The sequence below is a fragment of the Nipponia nippon genome, unplaced genomic scaffold (assembly GCF_047370975.1).
Source record: "Nipponia nippon isolate SJK-2023a ecotype South Korea unplaced genomic scaffold, ASM4737097v1 scaffold_11, whole genome shotgun sequence".
In the NCBI taxonomy this organism is placed as follows: domain Eukaryota; kingdom Metazoa; phylum Chordata; class Aves; order Pelecaniformes; family Threskiornithidae; genus Nipponia; species Nipponia nippon.
Window position 1 is genome coordinate 3,779,960 of NW_028262302.1, and position 21,575 is coordinate 3,801,534.

General features: G+C 41.5%; 1 protein-coding gene across 8 annotated transcripts in view; it reads right to left on the reverse strand.

The window, feature by feature from the left end:
- The window catches only part of RALGAPA1 (Ral GTPase activating protein catalytic subunit alpha 1), a 138,694-nt gene extending 124,653 nt beyond the window's left edge, over window positions 1–14,041 (reverse strand). For 4 of the 8 annotated variants that reach the window (XM_087747213.1, XM_087747212.1, XM_087747211.1 and 1 more), the window contains exons 1-3: window positions 13,710–14,038; window positions 1,320–1,430; window positions 732–781 (exon numbers count right to left, since the gene is read on the reverse strand). In XM_087747213.1, the coding sequence (XP_087603339.1) occupies window positions 732–781; window positions 1,320–1,430; window positions 13,710–13,815 (267 nt within the window). In that variant the 5' untranslated portion in view covers window positions 13,816–14,038. Of the gene's footprint in view, window positions 1–731; window positions 782–1,319; window positions 1,431–13,709 lie in introns of all 8 variants that reach the window. The other 4 variants (XM_087747206.1, XM_087747207.1, XM_087747208.1 and 1 more) reach the window with 2 other exon arrangements.
- Window positions 14,042–21,575: the final 7,534 nt, after the last annotated feature.

Below are 21,575 nucleotides of genomic sequence, written 5' to 3' on the forward strand. Positions count from 1 at the left end.
AAAAATTATCTTGAATTTTTACTCAACCATGTGATAAGCATTCATCACTTTCAATTTTACATATTTTTAAAAACCACAATCCTTGTTCTATAATTAGAAGCCTCCATCAAAAAGGAAAGACAAACCCTTGACATTCTAAGCTATTTCTAAACTATAGTCTCTGCTCAGAAATGTTCCAATTTCATTAAATCAGTTTCTAATTCATGTTAATTAGTTCAAGATATGCTTTTGGTAAGGATATTGTGAAATGCTATTTTCAAATAAGAAATGTTTTTGAAAATAAAAGGTATCTATAAAACCTAATTCTGCAGTACTAATCTATTATGAGAAAAATCAGAGACAACGCAATCAAAAGGTCAAAAAGATCACAACTAATCAGAGGTAACATTTATAAGAATTTCAAATTGTATAACACATTGGAACGGGGTGGGCGGGGGTGGGGGGGGTGGGGTGTGTTGAGGCAGGAACAACACGACCAAAAATTAATGAACTATCTGCAGATGCAGAAAACATCTTTTTCCAGTTAAAGACATCTTCCTGCAAAACTGCAAGTCAAATTCTTTTACTTCTCACACAAAGCACAAATATTCAACTCTAAGCAAAAGGAAAAAGGAATGCAGTTAAACGTAAAGTGTATTTCCAGGAAACTGTAGGATAGCTGCACTGTTATTATTTAACAGGACTTAATTCAAAGGAAAAAACCTCATACAGGAATATTCAAGTTATCTTACCTCAAAAATAAAAAGAATAGAATCTAATTCTTCTCTCTGAGACTTGTGACCTAGATGCAATTAAAAATAAATAGAAGATACACTTTTATTATAAAAACAAAATATAAGGAACACTGGCAAAGATCCTTAGATGTGTAAAACAAAAACATGCACTTCTACAAGCATAATTTTGCATTCCTTCCGCAAATAAAAAGAAGTATATTTCATAGTTACGGTTTGTAACAGTTAAAGTTTGTGTAACTTTCTATTATGGCATCAACAGCTGGTAGAGATTAAGTTACACAACATCTTGTTAAACAAAACTTGAAATAATTCTGCCAAACACAAAAAGTATAACACCTCAAGAATCCTCACTTTGCAAAAAGGCAAAACCAGTCATCAGAGAATAAACTCTCCTTGCTCACCTCCACTGCATGCACCACTAATTGCTCTGGCTTTATTTGCAAAGTTAGTGCTTACACATATTTCTGCACAGCTAATGTTGCCATTTGTGACCACAGACCCATGCCTTTATTTGTAACACCCTGCCTTATTTTATAACAAAAACACAAGCACCAAGACAAAAAGCGTTCTATCTGAAATACTTACCTTTTTGTTTAAGGCCTACTTCAATAGTCACAAAGTTTTCAAAGAACACATAATATATATGTGAGAAATGTAGGTCGAAAAACTGTTTGAGATCAATTGATTCTGCATTCTCTGAAAAACAGAACAGAACACTGTTTTTATTTCTTGCAAATATCCAGAGTCATCCACTCTGTACCACTGTCCAGTAATAAGAACTGAAGATACTTAAAAGAAAAATTATTATCGGTAAAGAAGTTCTTGAAGTTTTCATTCTTTTAAACTGAAGTTAACGAAATTCAATACGGCATGCCATAAGTGCCTAATGAATTTTAAAACAGGAAGCTGTGTCTTCTTGCACACTCATCGTTTGCACGGCAGTAATGCCTGCGAACCCCAATCATGAACCAGAATTCCATCAGGACGAGCACTGTACAGATGAATGTTGGTTTAATTGTTAATTTAATAGAAATAAAGCTAATGACGCTACCCAAACTCTACAACAGAAAGGCCATCACTGTCCCCAACCGTAATTACTAGACACAACTAAGCTTACTTAAGTAAAGTGGGATAAGGATGATAAGTGAGGACCACCTCTGCTCTGTAGAGAAACAGGTTGGGAAGAAGCAAACAGCAGCACTGGATTCCCACTGCTGCCTCCTTACTCCCTCCAAGCTCTACCACGCACTTTCCTTTCCAGTCTGGCCCAGTCCCCCATACTCCCTTGGCTATGTGATCTCAGAAGTTCAGAAGCTGGGACCCTGAGGTGGAAACATCATTCTGAGCGTAGAGGGATGTGCCTTCTTGTGTACCTCAGGAAGGTTTCCAGACTCTCTTCCCACAACCCCCTAGGTGGTTTTGTGCAAATCCTCAGTTAAAGAAATACATGATGATTTATCTAGATTAATTTTAAATTGATCGTTTTAATCAATTCTTTCAAGCTTTAGTACACACTGAACTGAAAGACACTCCCTGTCCTGTTATTTAACTACATAAGACTAGAGAAACTAGGTGGACAGAACAGTAGCACAGAAAAATAGGACGACAGTATTTTAAAAGGCAAAACTCTCTTTTCAGAATACTGATGTGAAACAAAAAAAAAAATCCAAAACATGAAGAAAGGTGAGGCAAACGAAACCTTTATACCCTTCACCAGCTCTATACACCGAGGCATCATCTTTCACTGTAGACGTATCGAAGTCCCTTTCTAACTCTTTATTGGATCATAGTTTTTTAACCCTTTTTAGAATGACATCGATCTTCATAATCTCCCATGACTGGATATACAACTAGTAGAGTACAAAGCACAGAAACATCCAATTGAAAGGATGGCCAAAAGCATGGCATATTTTCAATTCTCTTTTATTATGTAGCTCTAGAGGACTGTCAACTCAATTTTATCACAAATCTTGCTATAAAAGTTTCCAATACATGTTCAGTTTTTACCGTATCACAGCACTGTGCCAACGTCTTGCATAATCAGTGTAGTGGAGCCAGAGTGCTCTTGGAGAAGACAGTGCTATATTAACAGCTAAGATAACTCTTAAAGCAAGGCAGCTTAGCTAGCAATAAACTTAGTGGTGCAGAGTGGCAAGCATGATCGTCTACAGGATTACCAAACCTCCAGTTTTGCAGAAACTGCTACACGACTTAAAGATCAGCAGCTGAACTCCTAGAGTCTGAAATATTAAAGTAAGGACAACAAAAACCAATTCCACTTTAAACAAACTAAACCACGATTTTCAGGAGGTCAGGGCAAGTACACAATAAATGGGGATATGACTAGAGCATAGGCACAACCATTACATCGAATTCCACCCATGGGGCAAAACCCTAAGCGAGTTCTAGACTATGGACAAGAAAACATAGCAAGAGGCAAATCGAGAGGTTTTAAGACAGGAAGATTAAAGGGAGAAAGAAAGCAGCAATTGAGACTTTCAGGAGAAAGGAGGGTGGCAGAAGATAATCTTTAAGCCTGGACATTTAACTGCTGTATGGGAATTACACATAGAAAACAGTGGAATGGTTCACTTGATACGAATCAGCGGAAAACACTAGTTCCGAATACTAAGGAGACTGGAAGCAGTTAAACAGGGTCTCTGCCAGTCAACACACAGGAATGCTGCATTTTTGCAGGCACATTAAATGTTTCATTTCCTGAAATAGGCCCTCATTCTTTCCCCAGACATGGGTCAACTCTGAAGCAGGCAAATAAAGCCAAACTAAACTTATTCTTTAAAGACTCAATCTTAACACAACAGTTTGTAATTTTTGGAGACACTATTCCTAGATTCTTCAGGAGGCAAACTAAAGGCTTGCTGACATAACCAGTGGAACAGTGATTCTCATTTTACCATGTAATTACTGTGTGACACTTGCATACATACAACTGGCACTGTGGTAAGGCATTCTGCCTTTCCAGAGTTCTCTTTGGGGGGGGAATTTCAGAGGATGGGGGGTTTTATTATTTATTTTGTATTTATTTATTTAAGATCAATGTGGTGCCAATCACCTCAGAAAAGACTCAGAGGAGCATTATTGTCATTAACACCCAATTAACAATAAAAGCATACATTCAGAATACAGCTATAGCTTGGAAGAGTAAGATGAAAGTAAAAAACTTGACTTTGCAGCTTTTCTAGCAAATGCATTTCACCCTGATTTCTTCCCGAGATCACACTTGATAGCATCATCAAAAGCAAGTTTTTCGAATTCAAACCAAACAGTTAACAACTGAATTCTTGCAATAAATTCTACCACTTCAGATGGAAGAAAATAAAAATATAACATTTAATTTAATGGGAATTTTGTCCTGGCATTACCAGCTTTCCTTCTAAGGGAAGGGAAACGCATTTGTGCATCTGACAGGTTTGCCACCTAGAGCAAAAAAGAGCATCTGCTCATCATCACAGGACACCTATAGTGATTCAGTAATCTGCTGGTCCAGAAATTTGGAACCTTGCATCGGTCAAGAAGTTTGGAACTCGCTATGCATCCCCTGACCAAGAATTATGGCAAGAAGGAGGAGGGGGGAAAAAAGCAGACACAGCACGGAGATAATAACATAGACCTTAGAAGAGTCTGATCTGGAAATCATCTAGTCCGGCCACCTGCATACATCACTCCATTTCACAGCTACCTCTATCCTGAACACAATCCACATGACTAATACATGCATGGAGAAACTATTGCTCTCGATTACTTTAACGTTAAAACTTCTGGCTATATGCTGCTGTTATAGCTGTCTTCATTAATTAAGGGTTTGATTTTTTTCCCCTAATGAAAATGTCTCTAAAATGCTCAGTCCACCTTTATCCTTGTGATCAACTAAAGATACCGCTCTTCAATTCTCTCATCTTAAACCATTTTCTCCAACACTAGGGTGTTGTCTCTTCTCTATGGTCTCCCAAAGTATTATGAATGCTGCATACAGAGGTAAAAATCATTTCCTCTACAAGGAGCATACGTACGTCCTTTTCACACAGCCTTGAACTGGGAATTTGCAGGAAGCTGTTTGTCTGCTTTGACTACTTAATCTTTTCTGCCTTTTTAAGAAGACATAGCCCTGTTTTTACATGAAATGGGATTACACAGAAACTGACTCTCCTCCCTAATTTACAGTTAATTTATTTATTTATTTTTAAACAAAAGAACTTTGTATTCTCCCACCACAGATTCACATAACTAACACAAACTCATGTATTCCTTGTGTTCCTGCTACTTATGCCCAGATTGGGAGGAGAGAAGGACTCAGAAATAGATCTGGCACTATATACAATAGTTAGAAGAGTTTCTCAGAATGGGAGAGGGAAAAATGGGACATTACTGTATTCCAACAATGTAAAAACTAAAGCTTCTACTGTACAAAGCATAGTCCCAGTACACTAAAATCCAGATTTCCAGCATCATTTATGGAAGGGGATTGTCAAGGAAATGCAGTTCCCTTCATGCAAGAAGCAAGAAACATGGATCTTTGCTGATTTTTCCTTATGTTCTGTAACTTAAAACTTGGTACAAACCTGATCTCTGCATTAACTGTGTCTTCAGTAGTGCTTTTTGGTTTTTTTTAAGGAGAAAGTTACATTTAAGCACAAAGACACACCGTACAGCTTCTCTGTCCTTTTCTTCCTCCCATAAAACTTCTCTAAAAGTAGCTTTAGTTTTTCCCAGGTTCAGTATTAAGAAGGTAAGTTACCTTTTTTAGTTTAATTTTTAGAAGTTGTATTCAGCTTACAGATTTCTGTTCTATTTTGATGCATGAAACAGAGAACCGAACTAAAAATGGAAGACTAGTTATTATGCTATTGTATGACCCTGAAAGCATTCAAGTACCAGATCAACTGAAATCCATATTTCTATTAAACTGACTGAAACGTGGAAATTCTACACTTCCCCACCTTATAGACTGGAGCTGTAGCAAAAAAGGACTAAAGAAAAAAAAAAACAAACAACAATCAAAACAAAACACCCTCCACCTCTCCTACCAACTGCTGTGCTTACATGTGACTGTACTTTTAGGAACTCACTTTCCTGTATTTTCAAGTGGCCAACTCTTTTCTTAGGAACTTATTTTCACGTACTTTCAAATGGCCAACTCTTTCGAAGGTTAATTGTTCAAAACTTTCTGAAAGGTTACATTCTTTTCAGGTATCTCAGTAAGATCAAAACTTAAGTGCCCACAGCCATCATTTTAGGAAGGGAAGATTGTAGGCCAAAATTTTCTTGCAGAAAATTTGTTCTGCCATAGAACTCTACCTGAGAGTAAACCCATTTGCTCCAATGCTTTTATCACAGTTCAATTATCAGCACATTCCTTTTTAACCAGGAATAACTTGCATCCACAAAAGTATTTCAATAAAAATGTAACCCTTCAATATTACACATTAGAAGAAAGATACTATTTGAATAGCATATCATACTTCCAATTACAATCTAAGAGTACCACCTCAGAGAGCTTTAAAAATTACTTTGTCACATGTAAAACATGAACCAGAAGAAGCAACCCAGATTTTTACTGTGTATTTAAACTTGTAAGGGATCACCTGAGCCAGATTCTGCAAAGCTTACAAGTTTACAAGTACAACACCCCAGTCGTCTGTAGGAAGAGGATCTGGGTGGGCTTTAACTTATACACAGTTCGCCTACATTGTTTATTTTGTTTTCTACATATTACCCTATAAATTATTATAAACTAATCCACTACATCTGTTACATATTTATAAACAAGTTGAGTTAGCAAGGGAAATGCATCTATACTATTTAGATGATTGCGTGCTGTATGAAATTAAAATATTACGAAGCGGATAAACTTGTACTTTCTGCACAGGACAGAACTTTAAAAGTAAACAATCAAAATACTGAACTTAAAACTAAAACACACATCCCCCAGATCTTAGATATATATTAACTTTTCTGACGAGAACATTAACATTCACCAGTTCACACAAAGCATCGCAGAAATTTACCATAGCATTTAACAGAATAGTCTACGTCATTACAGATCAAGTTGTGGTTAATTTTACATTTGATTTTACGCATTTCAGATTTTAATAGTATGTTTATACATAAAATTGTTACAGCACATAGTATAACAAAAACATTATCCTGTCTCACTCCAAGACTTACTGGCTTTTAAGTCACTTTCCCTCATCCTTGCCCAAAAATAAAATACCAGTGACAACTGCAGCAAACAATGACCTGGAAGACGGCCAGACTTCTAGTTTTATTTTTGTAAAGTGGAGGCCCGCTATAGGCTGAAGCGTTCAGTATCAATTCTCATAACAAACTGGTGCCACCAGAAAGCAAGGTTTCTAAGCATCCTCAATTTCAGTTAACATACAAGCAAAATGGCCAACAGAACTTACTCGTTCTTAATTCTCCAAGCGGAAAAATTTAACAGCTGCTTTACAGCAAAACAGTACAGAGGTTCAATGACATAGGGACAGTCTCTCGAATAGAAAAGCATGTCATTTAGAAAGGTTAAGTGGAAAACCTCCGGAGCTGTGGCATAGTTAACAGACTGTCAAAGTGAAAGAGACCTGATAACGAACCACAACGTTTCAAATAGCGAGCTACAAATGCGAATCTATTAAACAAGGGCTTCACATTAGCCCTTACTGTTTCAGCTCATTAACAGCTATTTAACAAAAACAATTCAATTTTTTTAAAAAGGTAATTCTGTCAAAGAAAATATTCTTGAGGTTTTTGGTACTGAAAAAGGAACACACTTTAAGAAATCTTTTAATGGACTCCTATTTTGCATCAGATAAGTCTGAACTCCTGATCGCCACCACCTTTTATACACAAACGTACAAGAAAAAAAAAAAATCAGGAATGAATAAGCAGGTTAACAGCACTAACGAACATCACCTACATACACACTGTTACAAATTTCAACACCAGTGCTCCGCAGGACCGAGCAGAAGCAGCTGACAGCTCTCTTAAGATAATTGTTTCAGGTTGGTTGCAGACTCTGGAAGAGTTACGCTAGTAAACTTTTAAGAAATGCTTCCATAACAACTCACGCACGTTCCAGAACTTAAGCTTTTATTTAAGCAACTTCAAACACTTCCGTAGTAATGTACTTATTTTCATTCCGAACTGCCACAAGCTAAACCCACGCAGACCATTCCCTGGCACCCAAGAGGCCAGGGCCGCCCCTCGGTCCAGCCTGGGGCTTTGATCCGACTCCAGCCCTCACCCTTGCAAGCCAGCAGCTTGAGCGTAACGCTAGCCAAAATCCTAAAGCAAAGCAATTCTTCCTCCTTTTCTCCTGGCCAAAACAGAACAGAATGGGCTCGGGGTTAAGTCAAGACTGACAGAACATCAAGTCTAGTTTCTTAAACTGCACTCAACCCACAGCCACATCCATGAATTAAAGCCGTGACATGTCCTCTGCAGTTCAAATTACCAGGAAAAAAAAAAAAAAAATCTACAACTCTTGCCAAAAATACTACAGCTTTGCACATCCACATAAACTTCTGGAACAGTTATCTCCAAAGAAAATTCCAGGCAGCTAGCTTTGCTGTAGCTTCTCACTCGTCTCTAACGATCATAAAACATTTTCCATTTATTATAGTATACAAGTGATACTATAATGAGTGATGTTCATGATGTGCAACACCAATGAATGCTATCCAGCTGAAGCATTAGGGCTGACTGCCAGTCAAATAGATTTCTTAAATTAAAATCCCTTTTAGACAAATGCAATCTCTGTTTAAATATATTGTTTAATATTAAACAATATATCAGAATGGATGTCCAATGCAGCCTGTTTCTGTCCAGTATAGCTCGACTTTTCCCTTTCAGAGATTGCTTACATGAGATGTTGAGCACTAACCAACCAACAAGAATAATAAAACAAAATAATAAAAAAGAACCCCACACTTTAAATACCCTTGTTCTCTTAGCATTACATTTTACAAGCATTCTCTCCATGGTTCCAGAGATACAGCAGTGTATTTTTAAGATATCAGATGCAAATAAAATAATCTGTGAGAAACAATATATTCGTTTTTCCTTTACTCTGGATTAACAGATTACTGGCGTGTAACTCCTAATCTACAAAAAAATGAAGAAGGGTAAAAAAAAGAAAAAAATTATCTTAAGAATTCAGCCCTAAAAGTTAATCTTAAACCAAATGTATTCCTTTGACTTGCTTGCACACAGTAAGATTACACAGAAATCACTAAATATTTACGGGTTTTAGCTTTTTTTTTTTTCTAAGTACATATATTTACAAATTCTGACTAAAACTACAAATTCAACAGGTAGCAGCAACATAGCGGATACCAAAACTAGAACAAAACAAGAAGTCAATATTGTTAAGGTATGACGTTATGAAAGAGTCACATATCTAGCTGCCTTAATTATTTAGAGGGTTCTCAAAGCACTGCTTTAACAAAAGGCCAAATCAAGCATGATTTGATGCTTGAAGGATTACTAGAACAAACTTTTATGAACTACCATTTTAAAACCATAGAATTTTAGTTTGATGTTTAAGTCTGATTAAACAGTGCAACACCGATCATAAAGAACAATGCAGTATTATTTCCATGTTATTTCCTCTTAATGATCCTAAATATTGCAATTAGCTGCTAATTCCCTGGGGACTGCTAAAATGACAAATTTTTCTGGAAAATCACAGGCTTCGTTCTGCAGGCAATACCTAATTCCGTAAGGTACACTGTGTGCCTCCACTTCCACCTGCTAGAAAAATCTCAGTGATCACACCTGCACTAACTGCAGCTGGCAGCCTTCCTTACAGCAGGGCCTCGCTTCTGACAAGGCTGAGCCACTGCCATACAGACCGCAAGGGAATCCCATTAGACGTTCCCGCTCACGGGTGATACGCTCTAATCACCCCAGCAGCTCACAGTAAACAAAACTGTTACAGCCTTTCCAGCATATAGAAACGAGACAGAAGAAGAGTTTGATAAAAAGTCACATACTGACCAAGATAGCATTAGGGAACTGTATGCTACTGAAAGGTACTTCCCAGAACTAAAGAAGGAGGGGAAAAAAAAAAGGGGGAGGGAGGTGGATGGGGACGAACACTTCCCTACAGGAAGAAACTACTACACCTCAAAAGAATAAAATCTCTTAAAGCAGATAGCTCCAGCTGTTTCAAGAAAAATACTGCAGCAGGCAAATAATGAAAAGCAGATTACCTTCACTCACAGACTGGTATATCCCAGGATATGAGACTTCAATCTCTTTCTGATTTTTCTTAGCATTTCTTAGTGATAATAATATTTACTACTACTTGGAGGTCTTCTACAGGTTTTAACCTCTATTAAAAAAAAAAAACTTATACCTGTGACATGCATAAATTGGTCACATATTATATTTAATAAACAATTGAATCCTTTCTGATTTAGTCACCTGAATTTCACTGAATTTTCCTTGGTTCCTGAATTATGAAAAAGGCTGAATAGAGCCATACTGAAGCAGAGCAGAGAACCAGCCAGAGACAGGACACCGGAATGAAGTGGCAAAGAGCAGTCATCTACAAAAGAGCTTCAGCAAAAAAAATACAAATGCATTTCCCCCGGTATGCCTATAACTGATAGTTAGTCTAGCACTGAGGAGCTTCCCAAGCCAAATATCTTTTACTAAAACTTCAATATTGGTAGGCCTTAACAGACTTTATTTCCTAGTCTTTTTCATATATGTTTACATATTTTTCACTATCTGCCCCTACAGAAACGGATTCCAAAGCTTTCAATGTCTTTTCACATTATAAGTTTTACTCTCAGCTGAGTCATTCCCATCTCTAAATCTTCTGTACACTGACTATAGCTATAAGACTACTAAAGCTGCGATGATATTTGGTGTAATGGTACACTAATTCGCATTTTTTACTAAATTTAAACTGAGTTCTCACCAATGACAAGATGCTTTTTCCTGAAATGATACAACTCACTGCATTCTAAGTTATCTTGTAAAAGGCATCTAAAGAATTCCATCTAATACACACTACTTTTAATTTGTTAAAAATAAATGTCACTTGCCTTTGTGTTATCCATTCACTTAGCTTCATATAAGGTTCTCTGAAATTGTTCAGTCTCTTCTGGTCTTTACTAACCACCTTATACTATCTTAAATACTTTTAGATGATGCCCGACTTGCACCATTGCCTTGCAGGATCCAACTGTCAATCTTTTACCATAATGAAATTTTTTAGATTTCTCCTCTTTGGCTAATAGACAACCAGCAGTCTACAATTCACAAGCACTCTGCCTCTTTTCATGACTATTCCATTATTTTAGCTTACTGGAGAACTGCTGCTTTGGATGCCTTGATAAAATAGAGGGAAAACGAACTAGTACTCACTTTCCTCCCCTCAAGTCTTAACCATGAATCCAAGGCCATGCTTCCGTTTATTGTTGCTGAACCAAAGACCAAAAAAAACAGCAAAAAACCCTAACTCTGGTCCAATACAGCTTGCAGGCGTACTGAAAGGATTTTAAGTTTAAGAACAAGAGAAAAATTCTCTCCTTCTCCTGGATGTGAAACAGCAGAGAATTCTCCTCTGGGTAGTCTTTTAGTCTCCAACATGCAGGGGCTAAGAGCAACAAACAAGACAAATTATTTTTCATTGATAAAGACGCTGAACAGAGCTGAACTGAGATTTCCTCCCTTCTCCCCTCAGATAGTCTGTTGGCAATAGCTAGCTTGGCTCCCCTGAGCACATGGAAACATGTCAATTATTATGCTGGGGGAGCTGTCACTGAAGAAAAAAGGTAAACAGGAAAATGCAGCACTAAGTTACTCAAGCTGCAGGATGGTGCCTGCATACGAAGCCACCTCAGGCAGCAGTCTGTCTTATGTGGGCAGATTATTTTTTTAATCTGGTCCTGCAGCCTAGTCAAAGAAACAATAGAAGAAAGGGTGCAGAGCTTATGCTTTGAAAGCCAGTTTAGGGAGCACAGAAGTTTAAGGAATAAGGCAAGGAGGTGATCGCAGCAGAAGACAGACTTCACGTCATCTGCTACATACTTCTCTTGCACTACAGTAGGACTATGTAGAGAAATATCCTACTCCCCTTGCCCCAGAAAAAGACCTCGTTTTTGTACCTCATGCATCTAATACCTGGATAATGACAAAATCTTGGAGATGCATCCAAGACAGACAAGCTGAAGAGTACTGTTACACCTTTCCCTACTTCCCACAGTCACACGTTGTACTCTCCCAAACTTGGAGAAAGGATATGTGGGACCTGTGCTTCAACAGCTGAGATACACGCATGTGTGGGGGAGAAAACGGGAATGGCCATCACATGAAAACATGCCCCAGCAGATTTAGTCTGTCTTACAGCCAGTAAGCAGAAACCTTAGATTAGATAAGAATGTCTGCTTGACACAGAGCTCACGGCTTGCATCTTACATCCAAGTATTAACAAAGCTGAAGGAAAATTTTGTAAATAAAAGACAAGCAACAGAAACATCAAATCTAGAACAGATCAGATCAAAATCATGCAGATTGTTTTGCAGACTAAAGCAAAACTAGAAATATTCAACACACTTTAGCCAGGAAACCTAAATAGAGAGAGGTACTTAGTTTCTCTATAATGCTCTTTCCTCTGAAGTTTCAACTGATGAAGTAGCTAAAAATAAATATAAATCAACACAAAGCAAGTCACAACAGGCTCAGTACAGCTAGTTAAGAAGAGTGGTAACATTCTAAGTGAGGCAAGAGGATACATCTACTGAAGTGTCTTGGATAGCTGGCTAACCAACTATTCTCCATTTCAAAAGTCTAAATAATTATTATGTTGCAGAAAATAACTCATGCAGCAGCAGATGCTGCCATATGGGAACACTTATTCCTTCAAACACCAATACAAAAGAAAAAAGGGAGCAATAACCATGTTCCTTTGAAAGGAAAGAATGCAGCTCTGGAAGCCAAGGACAAGGTACTTAAATACCTCCACACTGTGGGCAGAACCCAAAATAATCCGTTCAGTACTCTGTGCTAGATACGGAATGCAGTTGCCCTTGACCCAGCCCTGCTCACATGCTGATAAACTGTCAGAAGCAACACATGCATTTACAGAACTGAAGGGCCCAAAAGACGCTCCAGAGCAAACTTCTTTTTTCAAGGACAGCTTGACGACAGCGACTTAGATTTTTACAAACACGTGCAACTAACAGATATTTTGGAATGGTTAACTCTGTTTTTTTTCCCACTGTTTTCATGAGGCAATTATTCCATATAATGACAATTTCTAATTCACTGGTCAGGTTAAACAGCTGTTCACATGGAACTGCAGCAGTACTTAAGTGCTTACGTTCCCTCCTTGACCAACTGGCAAACCAAAAGTGTTTTCAGGCTAGCTGTATGGATGCTCATCCACATCTGCTCTGGTGAGCACTCACTGTTGTAGCTCTCACCTTGAAAACACACACGGACACAAGTCGTTACCATAAGCATTTAGGGGAACCGGGCCAGGGAGCCACAGGCACCAGCCTCTTCCACTCGAGCGTACCGACCGCGCGGCATTGGTGCGGCTCTGGAGAGTAACTCACGGGGGAGCACACCAGCCTTCGCCTCCATCCGCAGCTGCCAAATGAATTCCACCCTCAAGCGCGGCGGAAAGGTACGTGCCCCGGCGCAGCAGCGGGGAGCCAGGCACCCCCCGCCGCGCCCGCCGGCTCCAGCGGCCCCCGGCACGCAGCTGAAGCCTCGCCGCCGCCGGCCCCGCGATGCCGGGCGCGGGGCCCTCCCTCCGGCCGCCGTGCCGGGGCGAGGCTGGGCCGGGCGGGCTCCCGCGCCGGAGCACAGCCCCGAGCCCGTCTCCCGCCCCGGCGCCCAGCCGGTCCCTCCAAGTTCCCGGTCCCTCCTACGGCGGGACTCGGGGCCGGTGGCCCGCGGCCCCCCGCTGACCCAGCCCCTCCCTCCCGGCCGCCTCACCGATGAGGACGCGCAGGTGCTTGAGGCGGGTGAGCGGGTCCTTGCGGGTGTCCAGCACCTTCTGCGTGGATTTCCGCACGTCCCCGTGCGGCTTCTTGGAGAACATCCCGCCGGGCCCGGCCCCGGCGCCGCGCTCCAGAGGCGGACAGCGGCCTCCGGATCCGCCCGCACCGGGGCCCCTACACAGCCAGCGGCGGCAGCGCCGCCGCCTCCTCCTGCCTCCCACTCCGATGCGGCGCGGGCGGCGGGGCGCGGCGCGGAGCCAACTCCCCGCGGGCCCGGGGGGGGCCGGGCCGGGCCTAGACTCCCCCTTCCTCCTTCCCTCGTTCTCCTCCCGCTGCTTCACGACAGCCGTCAGGTGCGACCCCAGGCGTCCCTATGGCAACCGCGCCGTGACGTCACGGCCGGCGCTCCCCAGCGCACCTCCGAGGCGCGGCGGGCGGGCGGGCGGACGGACAGACAGACGGACAGGGCTCCGCCCGCCCGCTCGCAGGCCTGGGGGAGGCAGCGCCCCGGTGGGGAGCTGCGTCTGCCCGGGGCTTTCACGGGTCTCCTTGGGAGAGGATGGAGCGCAGGCACCGGGGCAGGACAGGCCGGGGCTCGCTGCAGGATCCTCTGCGCAGCTCGGCAACAGCAGCTGCTGCCGGAGACTGTACTCAGGCTATTTGTCAGTAACATGTAAAGTTATCCCGTTATACAGCTACTTCTGGCTACACAGAGACAGAGAAGTGCAGTGAGGTAAGGGGGGAATCCCGGGGGGAATAAGGAAATAAAACCCAGGCGGGGACCACGTTCGCCCAGGCAGTGACTCCAAACCTTTACTCAAGCCCCAGTTGTGCAACGGGCAACGATGCGTCTCGCAGTTCCTCTTTCCACACCGGTCCTCGAAGTGCTGCAACTCCTCACCCCAAGCTCCTGCCCAGAGTCGCTTCTGCTCGGTTTCACTGCCCACGCCTTTGCCTGCAGCGCTGGCGTCGACGCTGACCCATCAGACGTGGCTGGGTCCAGCGCGACGGTCTGGGGCGTCCTCGTTTCTTCTGCGCTGCGCTCCTATGGACGATGGTGCCCACGGTGCTCCTACAGCAAAACCAGAAACAGGCTCGAGAGACCGCGTTTGTCCCACGCACAGCCTCACCAGAGAGGCCCGCAACAACAGCCAGGGATATGTGTGGGGCGCGGCGTTAACTCCGCTGCTGAGGGCTGAACTGAAAAAGCCCAAAGTTTCTCCTAAAAGCCTGACATCGGTTCACAATCATTACATTTATGAAATAGAGAATTCTTGGACTTTTCAATAGACATCTGCTGTTGTATCATTTAAGACTCGTGATTTCCAGTGCCTCTTTGCTCGGACGTTTTTAGTCCCTGGTGCTTGGTTTTGCATTGAGGAAATCCAGTTCCCGCAGCTAAGAGTCTGATGACAACAACTGGAGTTTTTAGTATGGGCAATATTTAACTGTTTCAGACGTTATAAAATTGTAAGAGTTGTCAACATTTACATACCTGCTACATAAATAACATAACCTGAGTGTTTAAATGCGTGACCAATAACAGTTAAGGTTACGAGCGTTAGGGCAGTGAGATTTAGTCAGCAGGGCATCAGCGAGGGAGTCGGCATCATCTGCCTGCCTATGTGGTCTGCCCCAAAGCATCTCATATTCTACCATCTCTGTAAATGAGATCTGAAGATTAGCAGTATTACAATAATTTATTTTATCGTAACGCATTACATTTTAGCTCTGTAAGATTTGATGATGATACATTGATTTATCTGCTTTGTTTTCTAAATTTCATGAATTCTAAGTACATTTTTTTATTTTCCCAGTCTTTAAAAAACGTATTTGCTTTGGAGAATTTTCTTGCTTTTCTGATAATTTTTAGGTCTTTACCTCAAGACAGAGCTTAAAGGTAATAAACAGAGTAAGACATCACCAAAATATTAAATGAAAGGAGGGGGTGGTGTTAACCAAGGTAATCATGGCTTTTACCGGGAGCCTCCTGGCGCAGAGCACACCAGGCAGGAAGGGCATGTTCCAAACACAGCGAACGCCGTGATCTTGCAAAGGCTTGACTGTGAATCATGTGACTTCGACGCCTTTGATTATGCATAGAGGACAAGGTTAGAAAATAGCAGGATTAGTTAGGGAGGGGTTAGGTTCTGCTGCATTCCAGGCGGCTATTACTATACCTATTCTTTGCATTTCCACTTTAAAGAAAGAACTCTTCCAGTATCTTTGTCCAGCTGTGAGGGGACCCCCCATGACTAAGTTTAACTGAACTTTTAAAGGAGTAGTGTAGACAATTAAGTGCTGCAGAACTTTTTTCCCCTTCTTTTAACTGTCTCTACAAGGCCCCACAGGGCACTCAAAGTAGTGAGGGCAACTGGGTCACACTCATACCATCAATTAACTTCTCACAGTTGATCTAGCATTTGTGATTTCCAAAGAAATTAGCCACATACTTAAAAAAATGAGTATTTTTTGATATATCAACAGTTCACATTTCAAAGGGATAGAATATGTTTTAGATTCTTGCATCCACCCCCAGTAATCCAAGTTTCTGGAACCACTGCTTTACTAATATTTACACCACATTAAGGTATATGATTAAAAGTGAGTTAAAATTACTCAGAATTTCACTAAGTATTTCCCTTCTTTCCGGTAGCTAGCATGAGTCTTAAAACTTGACCCCTCAGAGGTGCATGCTTATATTCCACTGAAGAGCTATTTGCCCACATGGCCCTTCAAGAGAAAACAATAAGTTTAAAAGAATTTTTAAAACACATTCCACTGCTTCTCATCTCTTTGTATTTAGCTCAACAGCTGATGCCTTTGAGGCTTTTCTCTAAGTACTCCTATTTCTACTTTTCTATACCACCCTCCACAGTTTCCTTCCTATGGGGGTTGTCTTGCTTTTGAGAAAGACGCATCTCTAAATTGCACCCTGGGCGTTAGGATGGTGTGTTGTAATCCTCTGGGTGTACGGCATTGCCTGTGCTACAGTATTCCTATTTGGGAACCATCCCAAGTAAATTTTTACTCAATTTAATTGGCAACTATTTAATTTGAGAAAAGACCCCAAAACCTAGATATTTAAGGCTTGAACAGTCAAAATCGGGGTTCTGTACAGTTTAGTACTCTAGTGTATTGATACTGGAGATGTTGGCCACTGTGACCTAAGCAGTCAGGTATCAGGATCCTGTAAGACATTTCTAATATGAGAATAATGGAACAGCTAGCTGTTCCTTCGACAAAACCCTGTTCCTGTGCAAAAAAAGCACAATTTCCCATTTAATTTCCACAACCCCGCATCTCACAGATGAAATGTGGATTCTATATGCTTCTGTAATTAAGGGAAAGAGCTCTCCATGAGCTTATACTCTCCTGAGCAACCAATTCTTGCTTTATGGCTTTTTTTTTTTGTTAAGCATTAATAACTTTGCACGAGCATCTGGTACAAAGTCAGAAGACCGCAGTCTTTCCAACCACCAAAGATCCCAAGCTTGAATAAATTTTTCCATGAGCTACAGAATTAATGAAGCCAGATTTCCTCTGAATTTGTACTCTAACCACTGAATGCCCTGAGTCATCTCCTTCCACAACCATAAACCTTCCTTTGCTTTGTCCTCCCCTACCTATTTGAGATGGGCAAGAGGCACGACTGCAGTTAAGTCTTAACTACGTGTATACAGGTTGGTGAGCTGACTGCTGTCCCTTGGAAGGGTAAAAGCTAAGTTACACGTTTCCCTCTGTGGGACATTAATAGGGGTTCTTTGTTCCAGATACCGTTTCACAAAACATGCAGAAACTTGGTATCTTTGTAACACTTGTGCTCTCATGTAAAATTCAATCTAGACGATGGCTTCAAAAGTGAAAAAAAAAACCCAAACCAAAACCAACCCAACAATTATCACCTAAGGTTTGTTTCCGTAGCACACTAGGAGTACGTCAGCCATGCTCAAAGAACAGAAGGGATATATGGCCTGTCATGACGAGAAACTTTAATACACGTGAAAGTTATTTGCAACCAATGTAAGCATTACTAATTCCTGTCCAGCAGCTTGCCAGAGAATTTAGACTTTTGCTGTGCAAAGTCACCTCCAACTCACAATGTTTGAGTTCTAATGTAAGCACTAGCACCCATATCTGATATGAAAGAGGTTTTGAAATGTGAATACGCTGATACAGTGGCAGTTACAACAACTTTCTTTCTAACTGAAAGTGCTCAAACACTCTGTCAACCACTGAGATGTTTTCTTTTTCTTCCCCAACTTATGAAACAGTTTTGCAATATTGACAAACCCACAAAAGAACTTCCAGAAGAGAAAAGCTGTGCAGAAACTGCATGTCTGCCAACCTCTATGGGACAGCCAATTTTGCAGATATTATTTCCTTTTTATCAAAGGAAATATTTTGCCCCCGATCTCTCCCCTTATCTCACCTGCAGGAGTAAGCCAGGTCTTTTAGAAATAAGTCATATATCTTTGAGTTTCTTTTGATTAGTAGTTTTAAGCTTACTTTACACCATTTGCAGCATGTACCAGACTATCTTGCCTAGATAATATACAAGCTGAGGGAGGAACATGATCCAATAGCCTTCAAACATAGCTAGTAGCTTGCACACCATGACTGCTACTTTAACTTGCTGCTGACCTTGTCCTGCAGGGAAAATAGTCTTTTCAGTGTTCTTGTGACCCACCTCCTAATATTGCACTTTGAAACTGAGGGTGAAGAATCAGATTTAATTTGATAGAGCATCCAGTTCTTTGTGATACTGGATAAAAATTATTTCAAGGGACATAATTTGGTTTGCCAGAGTTAACAAACACCTCAGTGCTACCACTTCTTTCTTAACCCATACTACAGGTGAGGCCCAAGAACTGACTAAAACCTCACATGTATCTTCCAGATAAATTTCTCTCATGATTCTTTTTTCATCGTTAATAACACATACTGATAGACCTGGCTAATAAGTTGATGTCCTGTCCCCTTTGGAGGACCTCACCCTCCCCCCCTCCAATCAAAGTTGTAATGACCAGTCCAGGACAAACTGCATCTTCAAACTGGGAGAAACTCCTCATGAGAAGATATTTCAAACTCATTAAGATGTAGTGCACTATATTGGATCAAACACAGCAAAAGCTCTTTCGTCCCCGCTTCTCCTTGAAGGTTTCATCTATACCTGTATCCTACTGACTCACATTATAGATCTTTGGCTTCTCTCTTTACAATCTTATTCTTGTCAGAAATATTCAGTTACTATGCAGTTACTCACCACAACAAAAGCTGGCAATCGGGTTGATAATCAGAAAGCTAGCGACTGCTTTTCAGATTCTAGAGTGATGCATGTTTCCACTCACTGTCTCCAGTCATCAAATTAGGTATGAAATTACAGCCCTGCTTCCTAGCTTTTTTTTTTGGGGGGGGAAGTCTGGTCTAGTAGCCACTATGCGTGTGCCAGGTTCTACTTTTCTGTGTGTTTCACAGATGTCAGATTATTAGTCTAAGTGCCCAGATTAAGTCCTAGGAGGCTGATGCCTGCATTTCTAAGCTTTTCCTCTTCATGTGTGTGAGTTCTCATCTTTAATCATCACTCTCTTTCCCAAACTAGGAAAGGAGATTTCACCACCTGTCAAGGTCTGTGCTGGCCAGCATTTTATTTATAATGATTGTTATCGCATCCAAATTTTTTTCAGTACCAGCTTTCAACAGAATTGCCAGTTTTGAGTTTTACATTCTTGCCAACTGTCTCTGTTAATGGACTATGTCTTTTTCTAATTGTTCAAAAATACCACATACCAGCTGTTAATCCCCACTTCCCCATTAAATGCAGAGCCGAGCTGATGAGGATGATGAGAATCACTTTCTTCTTAATTGCTATTTTACTCTGATGAAGGGTATAAGTCATGATCCAGAAAAAAATCATAGCTTTATAGGCACCTAATGCTTCCTTTCACTTATCTTGATGAAACGGTCTATCTATACACTGGTCCTCTGGTAGCTGACTGGATTCCTAGCTGGTATGTACACACAGTAAGACACAAATCTTTGCCAGTCCTCTAGTAAGCTAGCCAGAATTTCTTCTTTCCCCCCTCCTTCTAGCACGCATCTGGCCCTAGACAGCTGAATAACATAGGTGTTGCTACTTAATATGTTAAGGGCTTATAGGTGATCTGATTAATTATATTTCTGGGAACAAATTATCATAGAATCATAGAATTGTTAAGGTTGGAAAGGACCTCTGAGATCATTGAGTCCAACCTATTAACCTAACTACCTGGTCTACCTCTGAACCATGTCCCTAAGCACCACATCCACATGTTTTTTGAATACTTCCAGGGACTGTGATTGCACCACTTCCCTGGCCAGTCTGTTCCAATGCCTAACCACTCTCTCCGTGAAGAAATTTTTCCTCATATCTAATCTAAATCTCCCCTGGCACAACTTGAGCCCATTTCGTCTTGTTCTATCACTTGTTACTGGGGAGGTGAGACTGACCCCCACCTCACTACAACCTCCTTTCAGGTAGTTGTAGAGAGCAATAAGGTCTCCCCTCAGCCTCCTCTTCTCCAGACTAAACAACCCCAGTTCCCTCAGCCGCTCCTCATAAGACTTGTGCTTCAGACCCTTCACCAGCTTTGTTGCCCTTCTCTGGACACGCTCCAGAACCTCCATGTCCTTCCTGTAGTGAGGGGCCCAAAACTGAACACAGTATTTGAGGTGTGGAATTATAAGCTGCCACTAGCTCTATGCCACCATATACAGCTCCTAGAAACACCCTTTTCTTAGCTTTTCTATTAGCTTTTCTCTTAGCTTTTCTAGCACTCCATTTGGACGGTCAGGTTAACTTCAACTAGTACCTTTTTTTTCTTCTGCTCAAAATAGGAGATGTTTGTATGCTTTAGCTGCATAATCCCCCCTCTCCTGGCTACAAACAGAATAGAAGCAGCATGTAAAATTGTGTATTACTAAAAAATATTTCTGGCTCAATTCCCCATCCTGGTTGCTGATTTCCACTGTGGCATGGGAACTTTGATTTCCTTTTGGGGCTTATTTTTAGCTCCCTTAGACCTAGTTCCAACTGTTTGGACAGGAAATTACAATCAGGCCAAAGGTTTCTTGATTTCCTGCCATTTCTTTCCCTGCAACTGTTTCCAATAGTTTTTTCTAGTCCAGAGCATTTGATTTTTAGTCTTTTTATCTTGCTAGTCCATAATGCAACACTTGAATTCAGGTTTGTTAGACGGTTTTTATTTCTGGTTTCTTTTTGTCAAGTCCCTATGGCTCTCTTAAGAGAAATTTCAGATCCAGTTTGTCAAATTCACTGTTTTTCTTTGGGGACATCTCCAGCTCTCCTTTCAGGCCTTCTCCTAACTCCTTTCAGCTAAGTATCAGACATCCCTACTAACACTTTTGCCACATTAGCTCAAAGGAATACCAGCTAAAAAAACAGTTCCTTGGTAACCGCCTCTGTAAGTTTTTAAAACGATATGAACCAGCACTCGGCCAGATTTTGGGGTCCCGCAAATTGTTGTTTCCAAACAGGGAAATACCTAAGGACATGGTCAGTTGCTGTTGCACTCTTAAATAACCAGCGACACTGGAAACAGCCCAGCCCGGCCGCGCTGCCCCGCCCGCCAGTGCGGAGCATGCGCGGGGCGCGGAGCATGCGCGGCCGCGGCCACCCCCTCGGCCCGCAGCCGCCGGTCCCGGTGCCGTCCCCGTCCTTCCCCCGGCGTTTCCCTGCGCGGCGGGGAGCGGGGCCGGCGGCAGCGGGAGGGGAGACCCTGGGAGAGGCCCGAGGGAGCGCTGGGGGGAGTGGAGGACGGGGAAAGAAACGCGACTGCAGCTGCCTGCTACTGCGGATCTC